Genomic DNA, 14,929 nt, shown 5'->3' on the forward strand with positions numbered 1-14,929 from the left:
GAGCATGGGTTTTCTCTAGTTGTGGCGAGTGGGGCTACTCCTCGTTGTGGTGTGCGGGCTTCTCATCGCGGGGCCTTCTCTTTGTTGCGGAGCACGGGCTCTAGGTGCGTGGACTTCAGTAGTTGTGGCACACGGGCTTCAGTAGTTGTGGCTCGCGGGCTCTATTGCGCAGGCTCAGTAGTTGTGGCGCACGGGCTTAGTTGCTCTTTGGCATGTGGGATCCTCCCGGACCAGGGATCAAACCCGTGTCCCCTGCATTGACAGGCGGATCCTTAACCACTGCGCCACTATGCAAGTCCTTGTTTCTCTCTTAACCTTGGCTGGGCACTCCAGAGATGGATGTGAAGAAATAGTATCTGGCCCAGGGAGTGAAGAGCCCCAGCTTCAGTGGGGTTCTGGCCTTTCATCTGTTGCCACCACTTTCGCCTAAAAGCAACAGTTGTGGGGCTTGAGGTAGGTAAATGTAGGTGGTAGGGAACATGTAGTTGTTAATGTAAATGTTGATGGGAAAGTGTAGTCTGTAAAATCACCCATTTTGTACCCCTCTTCGCACCCTCCTTTCCCAAGGTATGGCCCTATACCTTGCCCCATTGCCTAGGCCCCAGCTACCTGTGCCGCAGGGCTAGTGGGATCTTAATCCCCCCACCAGGGATTGGCTCAGGTCCTCAGGCAGTGAAAGCGGGGAGTCCTAACCAACCACTGGGCCACTGGGGAACTTCACCGCCCCCGCCCCCCCCATCACCTTGCCTAGGTCTTCGTAAGACCTGGCTTTGCGGGGGATTAATTGCCTTGGTATCCTAGAGCCAAGAGGATCTCAAATTCTTTTCTGCATAGATAATTCTGAGGCCAAGAAAGGACACGACTGGAGTGAAATAATATAGCTAGTGTCGCTGTTGCATTTTTCTTCCCAAACCCCCACTGCATATACAGTGAGGACTCAGTAAATGTCGACCGTGTGTAAGGGCTTAGGGAAAGCAAAAATATCCCCAGAATTTGGCTTATTTGGACCTCCAACCTATCAACTGTATCCTGCCTATTTGGGGGGAAAACCACGCTGTTGCCCTGACAGGTGAACACCTCCCGACACCTACTCGGGAAAGGAAGCGGGAGGGAGCTAGTGTACCCCCAGGCTTTTCGGAAGGACTCCATGGGAAGAAGGGTTGGCAGGAGGCCCTAGAAGGTTGAGCTGCAGGAGGTCGCGTGCGTGAAATCCCGCTTCCGGTCGGGTGGAAGGGCGGAGCTTTGGGTCCCGGTGGACACCGGCTTCTCCTAGCAACCGGGCAGGCGTTGAGCAGAGCCGCTGGAGGAATGGACGAAGAGAGCCTCCTATTGTCTCTGGAGCTGGCGTCCGGTAGTGGGCAGGGCCTCAGCCCGGACCGTCGGGCCTCACTGCTCACTTCCCTTATGCTGGTTAAACGCGACTACCGTTTCGATCGGGTCCTTTTCTGGGGCCGCATCCTCGGCCTCGTCGCCGATTACTACATCGCGCAGGGCCTGAGCGAGGACCAGCTCGCACCGCGCAAGACCCTGTACAGGTGGAGGCGGCGCCCGGGCTGGCTGAGGCCACAGGGCGATACTGAGGAGCCGGGGGCTAGCGAGGGCCAGGAAGGTTTGGGCGCGACGTAGGATCGAAAGGGGAGAGGTCCAGGAAGCGAGTGGGCGAGGTCCTCCCTGGGAGGATACGTGGGGAGGGGCGCCAGAGAAACTTAGAGACTGGTGGGTTTACAATGGACGTGTGGCAAGAACGGAGGCAGGGCAAGGTGAAAGTTTCTGGAGAATGAAGACCCAGAGTAGACGTCAGGTGGTGGACCTGCTTTTTCAGAGTTCAGTTTGGAGAAGGGTCAGAAGCCTTGAGGGGGGTGGGGAGCTGTTTGGAAGTGGGCCCTGAAGCATCTTTGGTGGAGGTGTTGGCTCACAGGAGGCACTCTAGGAAGTAGTGAACGAATGTGGAATGGGAGAGAAGGGATTTAGAACTGAAGAAATTTCCCTGGACAGTGCCATACAGGACCATCCAGCCTCTTTTTGACTACCCCCGACGATGGGGAGCTCATCATCTTACAAGCATTCCGTTGAGGCCGCAGGAAGTTGGAGACTTCATTTATCTATCCATGCATCAATCCAACATTGATTGGATGTATCCTGTGCTAGACTTGGGGTTAAAAAGATGGCTAAGACTCACCCCTATCTCCAAGTTATTCACATCCTAGGAAGGGAGACCAATGGGTAACCCAGCAATTACAGCAAAGTGTCTTAAACCTGGGACAGAGGTGTACACAAAGGGGTGCCAGGGTGGGACATTCTCCTAGAGAGTAATTAGATAAGATTACTGAGATCTGATCTGGAGTTCTCTAGGAAAATCTGGGAGACAGGCATGCCAGTTAGAGGGAACAACTGCAAGCTTATTGGCTTGGGCTGGCTTTGGGTGTTTTGGGAGAATAGTGGGAAGACAAACATGGCAGTGGCAGCCTAGGGTGTTATGTTGAACTGGATGGAGAGGCCAAGCGGTTTGAACTTTGTCCACAGGCTATGGGGAGCCACTGAGGGCCTTTAGTCAAGAAGAGCCTGCTCAGACCTGAGTGGGTAGAATGGTCTGGAAGTGGGTGAGCATTTGGAAGTCTGTTGCAGTGTCCAGATGAAGGGGGATTGAAAGGAGGAGGTAGCTGAGGGAGTAGAGGGGAGGGATTGGAAAGATTTAAGTGGTAGAAGTGGCAGGACTTGTGACTAAATGGGGAAAGGTGAAGAGGAGGTCAAGGTTGACCCTTCCTTCCAGCTTAGGCAGCTGGGTAAGTGCTGGTGCCCCCCACTGGGAGAGAATTCAGGAGGTACTAGGGAAGGCCTAGTGAATTTGGTGTGACGTGCCTATGGGGCAGGGTGGTAAGGAGGCATATTAAAGTACAGATCTGGAGTACAGAAGAAAAATTTGGACTGAAGATAGAGATTTGAGACTCACTCTATTCCAATCAGTTTTTATTTCTTTGGCACCTAGTATGTGCCAGGCATTGATCTAGGCATGGGGAATTCACTGCGAAAAGAGACAAAGTCCTTGTCTTCATGGAGTTTACATTTTAGTGTGTATGTGGGGGAGGGGAGACAGACAATAAATAAACATACGCATATACTGCATACACTTAGCATTGGTGCTAAAGGAGACAGAGAATACAGGGTGGGGACTATTATAAATAGTAACATTTGAGAAGAGACCTGAAGCAACTTGAGAGAGTAAGCTGTGTGTTTATCTCAGGAAAAAGCATTCCAGGCAAGTGCAAAGGCCCTGAGGCAGGTGTGTGCTTAGTGTAGTGTGGAACCCTGAAGAGGCTAGTGTAGCTAGAGAGAAGTGAGTGAGGGGAACCATTGCAGGACATGAGGTCAGAGAGGGTCCGAGACAATTGTGCAGGGCCCTGTGGGGCACTGTAAGGACTTGGCTCAATGGGAAGTCACTGGAAGGTTCTGCACAGAGACACGATCTGGCTTAGGTTTTAACAGCGGGGTGGGGACTAGACTGAAAGGGGAGCAGGTATGGACATGGGGAGACCGGTTAGGAAGCTACTGCAATATCTGGGCAAGAGTAGATGGTGGCTTGGACAAGGGTGGAAGCAGTGGAGGTGGTGAGAGGTGGTTGGATTCTGGATGTCAACTAGGGAGTAGCTGGGGTTCTAGGGGTCAGGTAGGTGAGACTGTGGAGAGAAAAGAGCAGTGAGAATAGATCCTTGGAAGTACTTAAGGCACTGGAGGAGGGAGAAGGGAGATGTCAAAGGAGATAGAAATGGAGATGCGTTTGTTGGCTTTTAGGTCCCATGGATGACCTTCTTTGGAGCAGTTTCTTGGGGTGCCAGGGGCAGAATCATGGTGCAGTGGTCAAAGAGTGAAAGTGAGGGAGAGCAAGGGCTGCCACAGAGCAAATTGTTCTCGCTTATGATTCAGAATTGGGGAAGAAGTGGGCGGGACAGGAAAGGGGCATTTTCTAGAGGGGCATGGATTTGAGGGCTGTTGTTTTATAAAGCTGGGGCGTTTTCATGTTGTGAAGGAGCCAGTGGAGAGTGAAGGGAGGAAACGTGAGCAGAGAGCAGGCTGGGGATGCAGGCCCTACGTGGATGAGGGAGGAGTGGGAGGATATCCCCTCCTGGCAGGATGTGAGAAAGAAGGGAAGACCTCAGAGGAGGAGAGCTTCTTGGGCCTGGGCTGGGCTTTCCTGAGAAGTGGGGGGAGATGGCCATGCTGTCAGCTCAGCAGGCAGGCTGAGCATGAATTTGGGGCCCACAGGAGCAGGCACCTGCAACTGAGGAAAGTTCAGCTTCCAGAAACTCATCCGGGACCTCACAGTCCAGATATCTATCTAGGAAGAAGCTCTTGGAATCTTGGCATGCTGAATTTCATCACGTGTGGGGTGGGGTGCACCACAGGCACTTAGCGCTTCATAGGGGAAAGATGTGACTCCCAACAGCTCTTCTTGGGCCTCACCTCTCTTGAGAAGGGGCGGGGGCAGGAAGCTGGAGTGAGAGGGGAGTTAGAATCGGGGTGATGGAGTTGTTGTTGGCAGCCTGAACTGCATGGAGTGGAGCCTCCTGCCCCCTGCCACAGAGGAGATGGAGATGCAGACGTCTGTGGTGAAGGGCCGCTTCATGGGGGACCCCTCACATGCGTATGAACACACCGAGCTGCAGAAGGTGAATGAGGGCGAAAAGGTCTTTGAAGAAGAAGTAGTGGTGAGTGAAGACAGGAGGAGGAGGACCCGAATGAAAGGGACCTGGGCCATCCAAACCCCAGCCCAATGCACACTGCGGCAGAAACAACGTTTACCATCACTGCCACTGGGGCGAGCTGGGCCTGGGGTGCTGGGTGTGTAAGGCCCTGTGCCACTGTATCAGTCCCATTGCTTCATCCTCACAGCTCTGGGAAGTTGGTACCTTACTCTCCAGGTGGTAGAGAGGAGGAAACTGAAACATAGGTTAAGTGACTTGCCCAGGGTAACACCACTCCTGAGTGATGACAGGGTGTTAAAGTGGCTGGGCAGCTCTCGGGGGAGCCGTGCTATGGGGCTGGGAAGAAGGGGTGTGTGCTTTGCTCTGGAGCAAGGGGGTGTGCGCAGGTGCTTATATTTTTGTATAATGTGTATTTTACTAGGTAATACATTCACTTGGTTCACAATTCACAAAAAGGAATATAGTAAAGTTTCCCTCCTACCCTATCCACCAGTCACTCAGGTCGTCTTTCTGGGGGTCATTAATATAACCGTGGTTGTGTGTGTGTGTGTGTGTGTGTGTGTGTGTGTGTGTGTGTGTGTGTCCAAGTCTTGCCACTCAAAGTGCAGTCTGTATCAGAAGCATCACCATGCCCTGGGAGTTAGAAATGCAGACTCTTGGGCTGGCATCAGGATCTGAATTTTAACATGTTCCAAGGGGATTTCTTTTTAATTTTTATTATTTTTAAAATAAGTTTATTTATTTATTTTTGGCCACATTGGGTCTTCATTAATGCAAGCGGGCTTTCTCTAGTTGCGGCAAGTGGGGGCTTCTCATTGCGGTGGCTTCTCTTGCTGTAGAGCATGGGCACTAGGCGTGCAGACTCAGTAGTTGTGGCTCGTGGGCTAGCACACAGGATCGGTAGTTGTGGAGCACGGGCTTAGTTGTTCCTCGGCATGGGGGATCTTCCTGGACCAGGGCTCGAACCTGTGTCCCCTGCATTGGCAGGCGGATTCTTAACCACTGTGCCGCCAGGGAAGTCCCTCCAAGGGGATTTAAATAATGCATTTTAAGTTTGAGAAGCTCTGCTTCCAGAGACATTTTATGCAAGTACAAATCTCAGCCAATACCTCACCCCGACATATTCTCTTTTTATCTTAAAAAACAAAACAAAACAAATGGCAACATGTTATGCACACAGTTCTGCACCTTGCTTTTTTCTCCTAACAATATATTTTGGAGATTTTTCTACATCAGTGCCTTGAAGAACCTCTCCATTCTTTTTACCATTGTGTGAACGTACCATATTTAACTGGCGTCTCATCCATGGAAATGTCGGTTTCCAAGTTTTCACTCTGACAAGTGATGCCACAGTGAATAAGCTTGTGCATGCGTCATTTCCCATGCGCGCACTCGATTTGAAGGATCAACTCCTAGAAATGGGATTGAGCAGTAAAAAAATAACCAGCCCAAGTTCTGAAACTAGAGAAACCTGGGATTCAAAACCCAGCCTCTGCACTGGAACCCAGGTGATGCCGGAACTCTGGGTCTAGGTCTATGATGCTTCAGCTGCAGCCCCGTGCCCGCCTGACAAACTTAACCTCCCCTCAGTTTTATTTTCTGTAGAACTGGGATCATTATGTTTACTTCGCAGGCTTGTGCAGATTAAATGAGGTGACATATTTAAAGCCCCTGGCCTAGACACTTATTTAGTTTCCGTCTCCTCCTTTGTAATCAATTCTAGTCAGCAGCCCATGGGAAACAGGTGGTTGAGTGACTTTGGGGGCTCCCAGTGACATGTTTTCCCTGTCAAGTGCTGCTTTTTCCCAAACATCTCTATGAAGTCCTTTTGTTCAGGGCTGCCCTTGATATTGATTGTAACCAAATTTCATCTGCGTAAAAATAGTATGGGGTGATGCTTGAGAAATAATGTTAAGTCAAAGGGCAGGATATGAAACTATATAAACTGTAACTCTAATTTTCCTTTGAATATAGGCATAGAAAAAAAGAATAGAAGGAAGTATACCAATGTGTTATCAGCGATTACCTTTAGGAGGTGGGATTATGAGTGGTTTTCATTTTCTTAGGTTTATTATAAAATATTTCTCTATTACCCAGATAGTCTACAGTGAGCATGATAGCTTTTATATTTTAAAAAGGCAAAATAAGCAACATTAAAATATGATAGAATGGTTTGTTTCTGGAAAGGTACATAAAAAACCATTAACGATGTCTGTCCCCAGTGAGGGCAGTTTGGGGGCCAAGGATGAAATGAGAGAGACTGCTTTTTTTTTTTTTTTTTTAAGTTTTAAATATTGCATTCATCACCAATTTAAGAAAGGAACGGAGGGTGGGAAGGCAAGGACTCACCATCGTGATTTTCCATGGCCCTGGCATCTACACTGTGGTGACCCAGATCAGATGGTCATGCTGAGGCCCTTGCACCAGGGGTGGCTGGGCACAGCGCCCTGGCAGGGTGGCTTGTCTCCTGTCTCCTCAGGTCCAGATCAAGGAAGAGACCCGCTTGGTGTCCATCATTGACCAGATCGACAAGGCTGTGGCTGTCATCCCCCGAGGTGCCCTCTTTAAGACCCCTTTTGGACCCATCCGTGTCAATCGGACCTTTGAAGGTGAATTCTCAGGCATCTCTTAGGGCCAGAAGGCATCTCTTCCTGAGCATAGTTGGACATGTGCCTGGGAGTCCAGGGGAGACTGCCCACTTTCTCAGAGAAAGAATAGCTGTGGCCACGTCACTTGGGAGGATGTGCCCAATGACCTGGTATCTGTGCCTGGCAGGGGTACCCAGTCACTGGACCCTGACTCTTTTATGCCTGAGGGTGGGGGAGCATCTGGCCACCTGGGTCTGGGGCTTTGTGTGGTGCTGGGCTCCCCACCTTTTCCTACCCTCCTCCTCCATGGTCTGTCCTCATTGCAGGATCTGAGCCAAGTTCGGGCTGAGAGAACCCTGCTCCCTTTTCGCCCTTCAGTCCCCCGTCAGTAGCTGACTGACTCCTCCACAACCCCCTCCACGTGGTCCCCAATCATAGAGGAAGGAGGCTGTGGGGTTTGGGAATGACCTTCACTTCCTACCTGCTGCCCCTTTTGTAGGACTGTCCTCGTCTGAAGCCAAGAAGCTCAGTTCCTACTTCCACTTCAGGGAGCCTGTTGAGCTGAAGAACAAGACCTTGCTTGAGAAGGCTGACCTGGACCCCTCCCTGGACTTCATGGACTCCTTGGAGCATGACATCCCCAAAGGTAACAGTCTGTTACTTGGAGGACATTGGATTTGCCCCAGGTCAGAGCAGTGGGCTGTGCCACCTGCCGTTCTCCTCTAAGAGTGGGACCTAGGGCCTGGGTGGGAACTGGCGGTTCACTGTGGGGCCGTGAGGATGGGGCTTCCCCAGGGCTCAATACAGGGCTCAGCTCCTAGTAAACAGCTGGTAAGTGTTTGCGGACGAAAGGATTGTCTTCCATGTGCTTTCACAGACAGGAAGTCTCTCAGTGTTTCTTTTGATTTTCATACCAATCTTGAATGGAGGCAAATTGGGAATCTCCCCCCGACCCAAAACATCTCTGAAAACACCCCTGAAAATACTAGCCATACATACATCGCAATGGTTAGTTTCAGAGTTAGATCCAGTGCTTGGCACACAGCTGGTGCACAGTGAGTGGGTGCTGACCGACCTGCTGAGGTCACCTGCTAAGGAAATGAGTTCTATACATTTGCCTCCTGTTAAGTGGTTGTACTTTTTAATCATAAAACATACAACTTCAGAGGCCTTTTAAAAACATATTTATTTATTTGGCTGTGTTGGGTCTTCGTTGCTGCATGCGGGCTTTCTCTAGCTGCGGCGAGCGGGGGCTCCTCTCCGTTGCGGTGCGCGGGCTTCTCACTGCGGTGGCTCCTCTTGCTGCAGAGCACGGGCTCTAGGTGCGGGCTCAGGAGTTGTGGCTCGTGGGCTCTAGAGCGCAGGCTCAGTAGTTGTGGCTCGTGGGCTCTAGAGCACAGGCTCAGGAGTTGTGGCTCGTGGGCTCTAGAGCGCAGGCTCAGGAGTTGTGGCTCGTGGGCTCTAGAGCGCAGGCTCAGTAGTTGTGGCTCGTGGGCTCTAGAGCGCAGGCTCAGGAGTCGTGGCGCACGAGTTGTTACTCCACGGCACATGGGATCTTCTCGGACCAGGGATCGAACCCTTGTCCCCTGCATTGGCAGGTGGATTCTTAACCACCGTGCCACCAGGGAGGTCTCCAGAGGCCTTATTGTGCTTCAGGTCCCACCTGGCCCAGGCATACAGCCAGCAGTTGGTGGAGTCACAGAGACCCCATTTCCTTCCTGGGGTCCACCAGTAGAGACGGACATGTCCTGGAAGATGTTCTTGCTTGGATGCTGCATCCCAGGACAGGTGCCAGGCTCTGGGCATTCGGGGGCCAGACCCAAGGCACTGACTCAGCACCCCTGCTTCTTTCCCTCCCCATGCTTGGTGTTCTGAGAACTGGAGGGATCTGTTGTTGATGATGGCAAAGATAATGATACTAGTAACTACTCATAAAAGCAATGACACTGCTTACCGTGTGCCAGACATTGTACTGTCCTTCCCATGCCTTATCTCATTTTAATCTTCACAGCTGACCTATGAGGTAGATACTATTACCCCCATTTTATAGATGAAGAAACAGAGGCTCAGAGAGTTAAACCCAAGGACATAGTTAAGTGTTAGAGCATTAGACTCCAAGGCTCTGGCCTTAACTATGGTGTCAAGTAGATGGTGTTTCATTTTAAGTGGACATTGGGAATGGCAGGACAATAGTCATCCCCACCACTAAGGGGAAACGCTTCTGAGGAGCAATGAGCAACCCAGTCGGGCTGGAACTCAGGGTAGGGGTGGGACGGCAGTAGTTGCTAAAGGAAAGGGCTCTAGAACCAGAAAGCCTGCGTTGGAATCCTGAATCTGCCGCATACTAGCTGGGTGACCTCAGGCAAGTCCCTCAATTTCCTTGTGCCTCAATTTGTAAAAAGGGAATACTACTTCCTACCTCATTGGGTTGTTATGAGAATTAAATGAGTTAACACATATAGAAAACGTTTATAATAGTGCTTAACACATTAAGGACTCAAGTAAAAATGAATAATTATTACTGATCTTGTTGTCGGTAGCAAAAAGGCCTTAGAGGTGGGTCGGGCAGGCCTAGGAGAGCCTAGGTCAAGGGGTAGGAGGCGTAGACCAAGGCAGTAGGAGCTGCTGGTGGCTTGTGAGCAGGTCTGTGATAACAAGGCAGTGGTGCATGGATGGATGGAAAGGGGCAAGCCAGGGATCTGGAGGCTGTTTCGGGGGTACTGCAGTGCCCCAGGGGCTGGGCCGTGGGTCCCAGGTGGGTAAGGACTTGCCAGCAAAGAGTGGCTACTCTGGCCTCCACCACATGGGGGCTCCAGAGTGAACCCTCCTTGAGCATAGAAAAGGGGGTCCTGGACCTCTGGGGGAGATGGAAAAGGTTTACTGGGGATGGGCATTTCTCAACCACCAGACATACTTCCCAGACTCCCATTACCTCCTCCAATTCTTTGCTCCCCGCCTGGCAAGGCCGGAGGGGGCTGCACATCCCTGGTTGATACAGGGAGCCAGGAACACTGTGGTGGTGGGACCTGGCGCCATGGGCTGAATGGTGGATGGAGAAAAGTCCTCTTAGAACCCCTAATCTGGCGGCAGCAGCCCCTCCTCCCTGATTCAGTATGTGGCTGGAAAGCTCTGTCCGGTGCTGACTTCTCAGCCTTCTCACCTGCAGCAGAATGCTCCAGGACCAGCGGATAAGGCAGTCCCTCCACAGCGCTGGGTGACTGGGGCGGGGGCGGGTAACACAAGAGCGCCTCCTCCCCCTTGCGCCTAGACTTCTTGCCCTAATGGTGGGCCTTAGGGCTGAAGCGTCAACCAATGATTCAACACCCCAGTCCACCCCCGCATTTTGCCATAGTCCTGGAGCCTTAGGGGCTGAGGGCTCCTGACATCTCCTGTGTGTGTGGGCCTGAGGGGAGGGATGCTCCTGGCCTGACCTTGGGAAACTCCACAGCTTCTGGGCCTCCAGCTCCCTTCCTCCCAGAGCCAACACCAGAACATCATGATGTCTTGATGGGGGCCATGGTGTGGGGGTAAAAGTGTGGATGGTTGGGGGAGAGCAGACACTCTGACTTTGCTCCCAGACTCCCTTCCTTATCTTCCAGTGAAAGAGCAAAAGGAGCGGCTGGGAGGCTGCCCCATCAGGCAGACAGCAGCCAGAATGGCTGGGCTGCTAAGTGAGGCCAAAACCCCGAGGAAGAGTTCCCCGGGACACCAGCACTGGCTGGAGGGGTGGAATTTGGGAGCCGTGTTTTCTGCCCAGGTAGGATCAGTTTCCTTTCTGGGTCTGAGGCAATTGTTCAGGGGAACTTCATGTCATCTGTGAGCAGGTATGGCTTAGATTGGCCCTGCCTGGGGCCACTAATGCCCTCCTAACTGTGCCTTGGGGTCTGCGGAGTTGTGTGGGAGTAGGGCTTTGGGAGCGGAACCATCCTCCTGGTGGATACAGGGCAACAGCTAAGAGTTCTCTGAGCTTGGGCTCTTGCCAGATGACACATGAAGTACCAGGTCAGGACGCCAGATTTCTAGGCAGTACTCTTGCCATTCAATGCTCCTTAATCTTCCACTCTATCAGCAAATAATAGCCACTGAGCAGCTACTATGTACCAGGCACCAGAGACGCCGCTGGGAACACGACACCATCTTTGCCTCACAGAGGTTTGGGAAGATCAAATGAAACAGAAAAGTAAGATAGAAGGTGCCTCACAGGCGAAGTCGTAGGTGTCCTGGGAAGCAGAGCGAGCTGGGTAGAGGGCAGAGCGCCTCTCCTTGCCCCACTCTGGGCCGGAGCTGACAGATCTCAGGAACTGCTCACTACAGGGCTGCTGAGGCTCCAGCACAATGCCCAGTTCAGGCAGCAGAGGGCAGCAAGGGGCCTGCTTCCCTGGAAAGCAGCGGGGGACCAGGGGGACAGCATCGAAGAGGGCCGGGGAACACGGTGTCCGGGATCAGCCTTCTCTTGAGGGGTGTGCAGGTGGCACCTCCCTTCCAGCCCTGTGGAAGCCTGGGTGACAGGTGCTCGGTCTTCTGGACCGGGGGGCCTGCCCTGGCCTTGCTCATCAATGACTGGGAACTCTTCCGCCTGGTTCCCCACCCCGCCCCCACCCCCTTCCCATGCACTGTGGCCCTGGTGTCACGGGAGAGGCTGCTCTGAGAAGGGGCCCATGGCCATTTCTGTGTGTGTGACAAGTTGTGCGGTGCTGGTCTGAGGACCGGTTTAAGCCATCTGCTGCCCCTGGACAGCCCTGAACCCCAGCCTGGTCCACTCTGCTCCTCAAACTTAATCTCAGAGCTTTGCTGCCTTCCTTCCTGGCGGGCAGGAGAATGTAACTATGAGGAGCCTACCCCAGCCTGAGGTTTCCATATTGGCAAGGCGGGCGAGTCCCTGGAACTTCCTGCTAATGCAGGAGGGCCCATTCCTGATTTACCAGCTTATATCCCTCCCACCACACCCTCGAGGAAGAGCGCTTGTGGAGAAGAGTGGTTGCCAGGGGACCGGAGGGGAGGTCTGGGGAGACTTGGGAGAGACCAGGGGCTGTGAATGGAAACACCAGGGCTGCAGGAGGCTGCTTTCCCCGGAGTCCCACAAGTGGTGGCTGGCCGGGCCCAGCCTTTCCAGCAGTTGCAGTGAGAAAAGTGGGTGAAGGTGACAGCAAGCGCCTGGCTTCCCAGGTAGACACTACGTGACTCCTGGCATGTTGAGTGTGTGTGTTTCCTGGGCGACAAGCTGCACCAGGGACAAGGAAAGGAGTGTGACAGGAATGCAAGGGAGGGAGGAGGTAGTGTCATTGGCTGGCCGGCCACTTCCCATGCCGCTCCAGTACTCGGCCAGCACCCTGGGCCTGCTCAGCACCGGCCCCTACCCTGGAGGCAGCAATGTATTTCTCTAGCATCCCCATCAGTTTCTCTTTGCTCTTGGGTGGGGTGGGGAGAGCCCCTGCTGATGAGCCTGGGCCCCCCCTGTGGCCAAACCCTAGGTGGGCAGGCTGGTGCCAGGGGAGGCCAGGACCCAGCCCTTGCCCAGGGTGTGCCAAGGCGCCAGCAACAGGGAACTGCTGACAGTGGTCTGGGCCGGGGGACTCCAGGATTCCAGTTCTTTCTCCAGGGCAGCATCTGGCTGCACGCTGCCCTCCCCAGGTGGGCAGAGCCTGACCTTCTTCAGTTCAAGGGGGGCTGTGTGGCCCTGGTCTCCAAGGGCGGGGAGGGACACCCCAGACGATGCTCTGGGAACTGGCAGGGGGGGCTAACAGGGGCTGTCTTCTGGGAGGGGCTGTGCTTCTGGCCAGACGCTGAATGCAGTGCACTGGGAACACTTTGTTCTGTCACACCCCCTCTCCGGTTACCCCTAGGCCATCTGTTTTCTGAAACGAGTGACTGGGAAAGCAACAGCCCTTTAAGGCCTCTAGAACTCTGCGGGCAGGTCTATGAGGTGGAGATATGCAGAGGAAACCTGCGAGCTAGGGGAAATACTCTCCACTTCTCTGACCAGGAAAGATACTGCCCCCATTCCCAACCTAGGCAGTGCCCCACCCAGAGCTCTGGGAACCCAGGAACACTCTTAATGCTGTCTGGCCAGCACTGAGCGGGCCTGGGGGAGCGGGGTCAAGCCCACACTGCCTTCTGCTTCATCATCTCACTGCATGGGTGGTGGCACTCGGTGCAGGCCACTGCACAGTGCTGAGGTGGCCTCCAGGTGGCCTCTCCCTAAGCAGCCCAAGGCCAGCTGACCTACACACCTCCCAAAAGCTCTGGCTTTGACCTGGGCAGGTGCTGGCACCCTGAGTAGGGCTGAGCTGCCATCAGAGCCAGGGGTGCCTGGTGGTCAGGTCTCTTGGATTCAGGGTGGGAGGGTGGGACCTGAGCTCCGAGGCTGCTGGGTGTGGAGTGACCATGGTGGGCTGTGGCTGAAGGAGGCCTGGGGGCAGAGGGGCAGTGGAAGCTAGGCAGCCGGGCTGACCTGGCAGCTGATGAAGGCCTAGGCGCAGTTCTCAGCGCATCACTGGCTGGTCCAGCACCAAAACCTTCAAAGCATTTGCCTTTCTGGCAGGGCCTGGGGCAGAGCTGCGGCTGGGCCGGGAGAGGCCTCAGTGCGCAGGGGAATAGAAGTTCCAGATCTGCATCCAGAGGCGATTTTCCCAGGCTCCTTCCTCCCACACAACGGCTCCCTCCCTCGGTTCTGGAGCTGGATCAGGCCCTTCCCGCCAAGTCCTCACGGCTGCACAGCTCAGCCCCAGGCTGGGCTGCTCCCGTCTGGGGAGCAAAAACCCGGGCAGAACCCAGGACAAAGGCTTATTAGTTGCAGCTCAAGTACCCTGCCGCAAAGGATGGCTCCCAGTCTGCCGGCTGCCAGAAAGGGCTACTGAGCTGGGAGGCCTGAAACGGCCCCACTTCTGTGTGAGCCTGGTCAGGTCTCATCCATCTCAGAGCAGAGGCTTCTGGCCTGGGGAAGAGAGCGCAAATGGCAAACAGCAGTGAAGCGCACCAGGACTGAAGGCCACCAGTGAGCACCCCTAGCGCAGGGTGAGAGGGAGCCTGGAGCCTCTCCTAGCCCAGCCCCAGCTCCCCTCTGCCTGTGCACTGTGGATTCAGCTTCCTCCCCCACGCAACCTTTCACTAGACTTGCTGACAGGAACAAAACGGACTGCTTTGAGTTTTACCTCTTTTCATTTCCTTTGCCCTCCCTCTGGAAGTGGTTTTAATGAGCAGTGAAACGGCTCAAAGGCAGTCAGAAGGAGTAAAGTGCCGGGATAATTAAACTGTCTTCCCTTTTCCCACTGGACCTTAATGCTCGGGCCTGGCTGCCCGGAGCCTGGGGCCTCTGCATGGCCGGCAGGGCTCTGCCTCCACAGTGCCCAGGCCTTGCCTCCTGCTCCTCCTCAGGGTCCTGGAGCATCCAGATGGAGAGAGGCAACACCCTGGTGGTGCTGCGCAGCCTGCTCTGGCCAGGTCTCACCTTCTACCATGCTCCTCGCACCAAGAACTATGGCTACATCTACGTGGGCACTGGCGAGAAGAACATCGACCTGCCGTTCATGCTGTAGGAGGGCTGCCTGGGGAGTCTGGATAGTCTAAACAGTATTTTCATAAAGTCCAGTGAATTTGGTCTGTTTGTTCTGTGCTGCTGCCTCCCCTCATCTCCACCTCCAT

At 53.8% G+C, this 14,929-nt stretch overlaps 1 protein-coding gene across 2 annotated transcripts; it reads left to right on the plus strand.

Moving 5' to 3' along the window:
* Nucleotides 1–1,285: 1,285 nt before the first annotated feature.
* On the plus strand, nucleotides 1,286–14,881 carry RSPH9 (radial spoke head component 9). 2 transcript variants are annotated; one of them, XM_065886145.1, is made up of 5 exons: nucleotides 1,286–1,535; nucleotides 4,538–4,703; nucleotides 7,180–7,309; nucleotides 7,788–7,934; nucleotides 14,663–14,881. In XM_065886145.1, exons 1-5 carry the CDS (start codon nucleotides 1,309–1,311, stop codon nucleotides 14,821–14,823), a joined length of 831 nt encoding a protein of 276 aa, XP_065742217.1. In that variant the 5' UTR covers nucleotides 1,286–1,308; the 3' UTR covers nucleotides 14,824–14,881. The 2 variants fall into 2 exon arrangements, with proteins under 2 accessions (XP_065742217.1, XP_065742218.1); XM_065886146.1 differs by having other exon boundaries at nucleotides 1,309–1,535; nucleotides 7,225–7,309.
* Nucleotides 14,882–14,929: the final 48 nt, after the last annotated feature.

The sequence above is a fragment of the Phocoena phocoena genome, chromosome 10 (assembly GCF_963924675.1).
Source record: "Phocoena phocoena chromosome 10, mPhoPho1.1, whole genome shotgun sequence".
In the NCBI taxonomy this organism is placed as follows: domain Eukaryota; kingdom Metazoa; phylum Chordata; class Mammalia; order Artiodactyla; family Phocoenidae; genus Phocoena; species Phocoena phocoena.

Excerpts from the sequence above, each read along its gene's own strand:
- RSPH9 (XM_065886145.1), top strand. The coding sequence starts at position 1,309 with ATGGACGAAGAGAGCCTCCTATTGTCTCTGGAGCTGGCGTCCGGTAGT. Across the intron at positions 1,536-4,537 it reads CCGCGCAAGACCCTGTACAG|CCTGAACTGCATGGAGTGGA; the intron begins GTGGAGGCGGCG and ends TGTTGTTGGCAG. Across the intron at positions 7,935-14,662 it reads GGAGCATGACATCCCCAAAG|GGTCCTGGAGCATCCAGATG; the intron begins GTAACAGTCTGT and ends GCTCCTCCTCAG.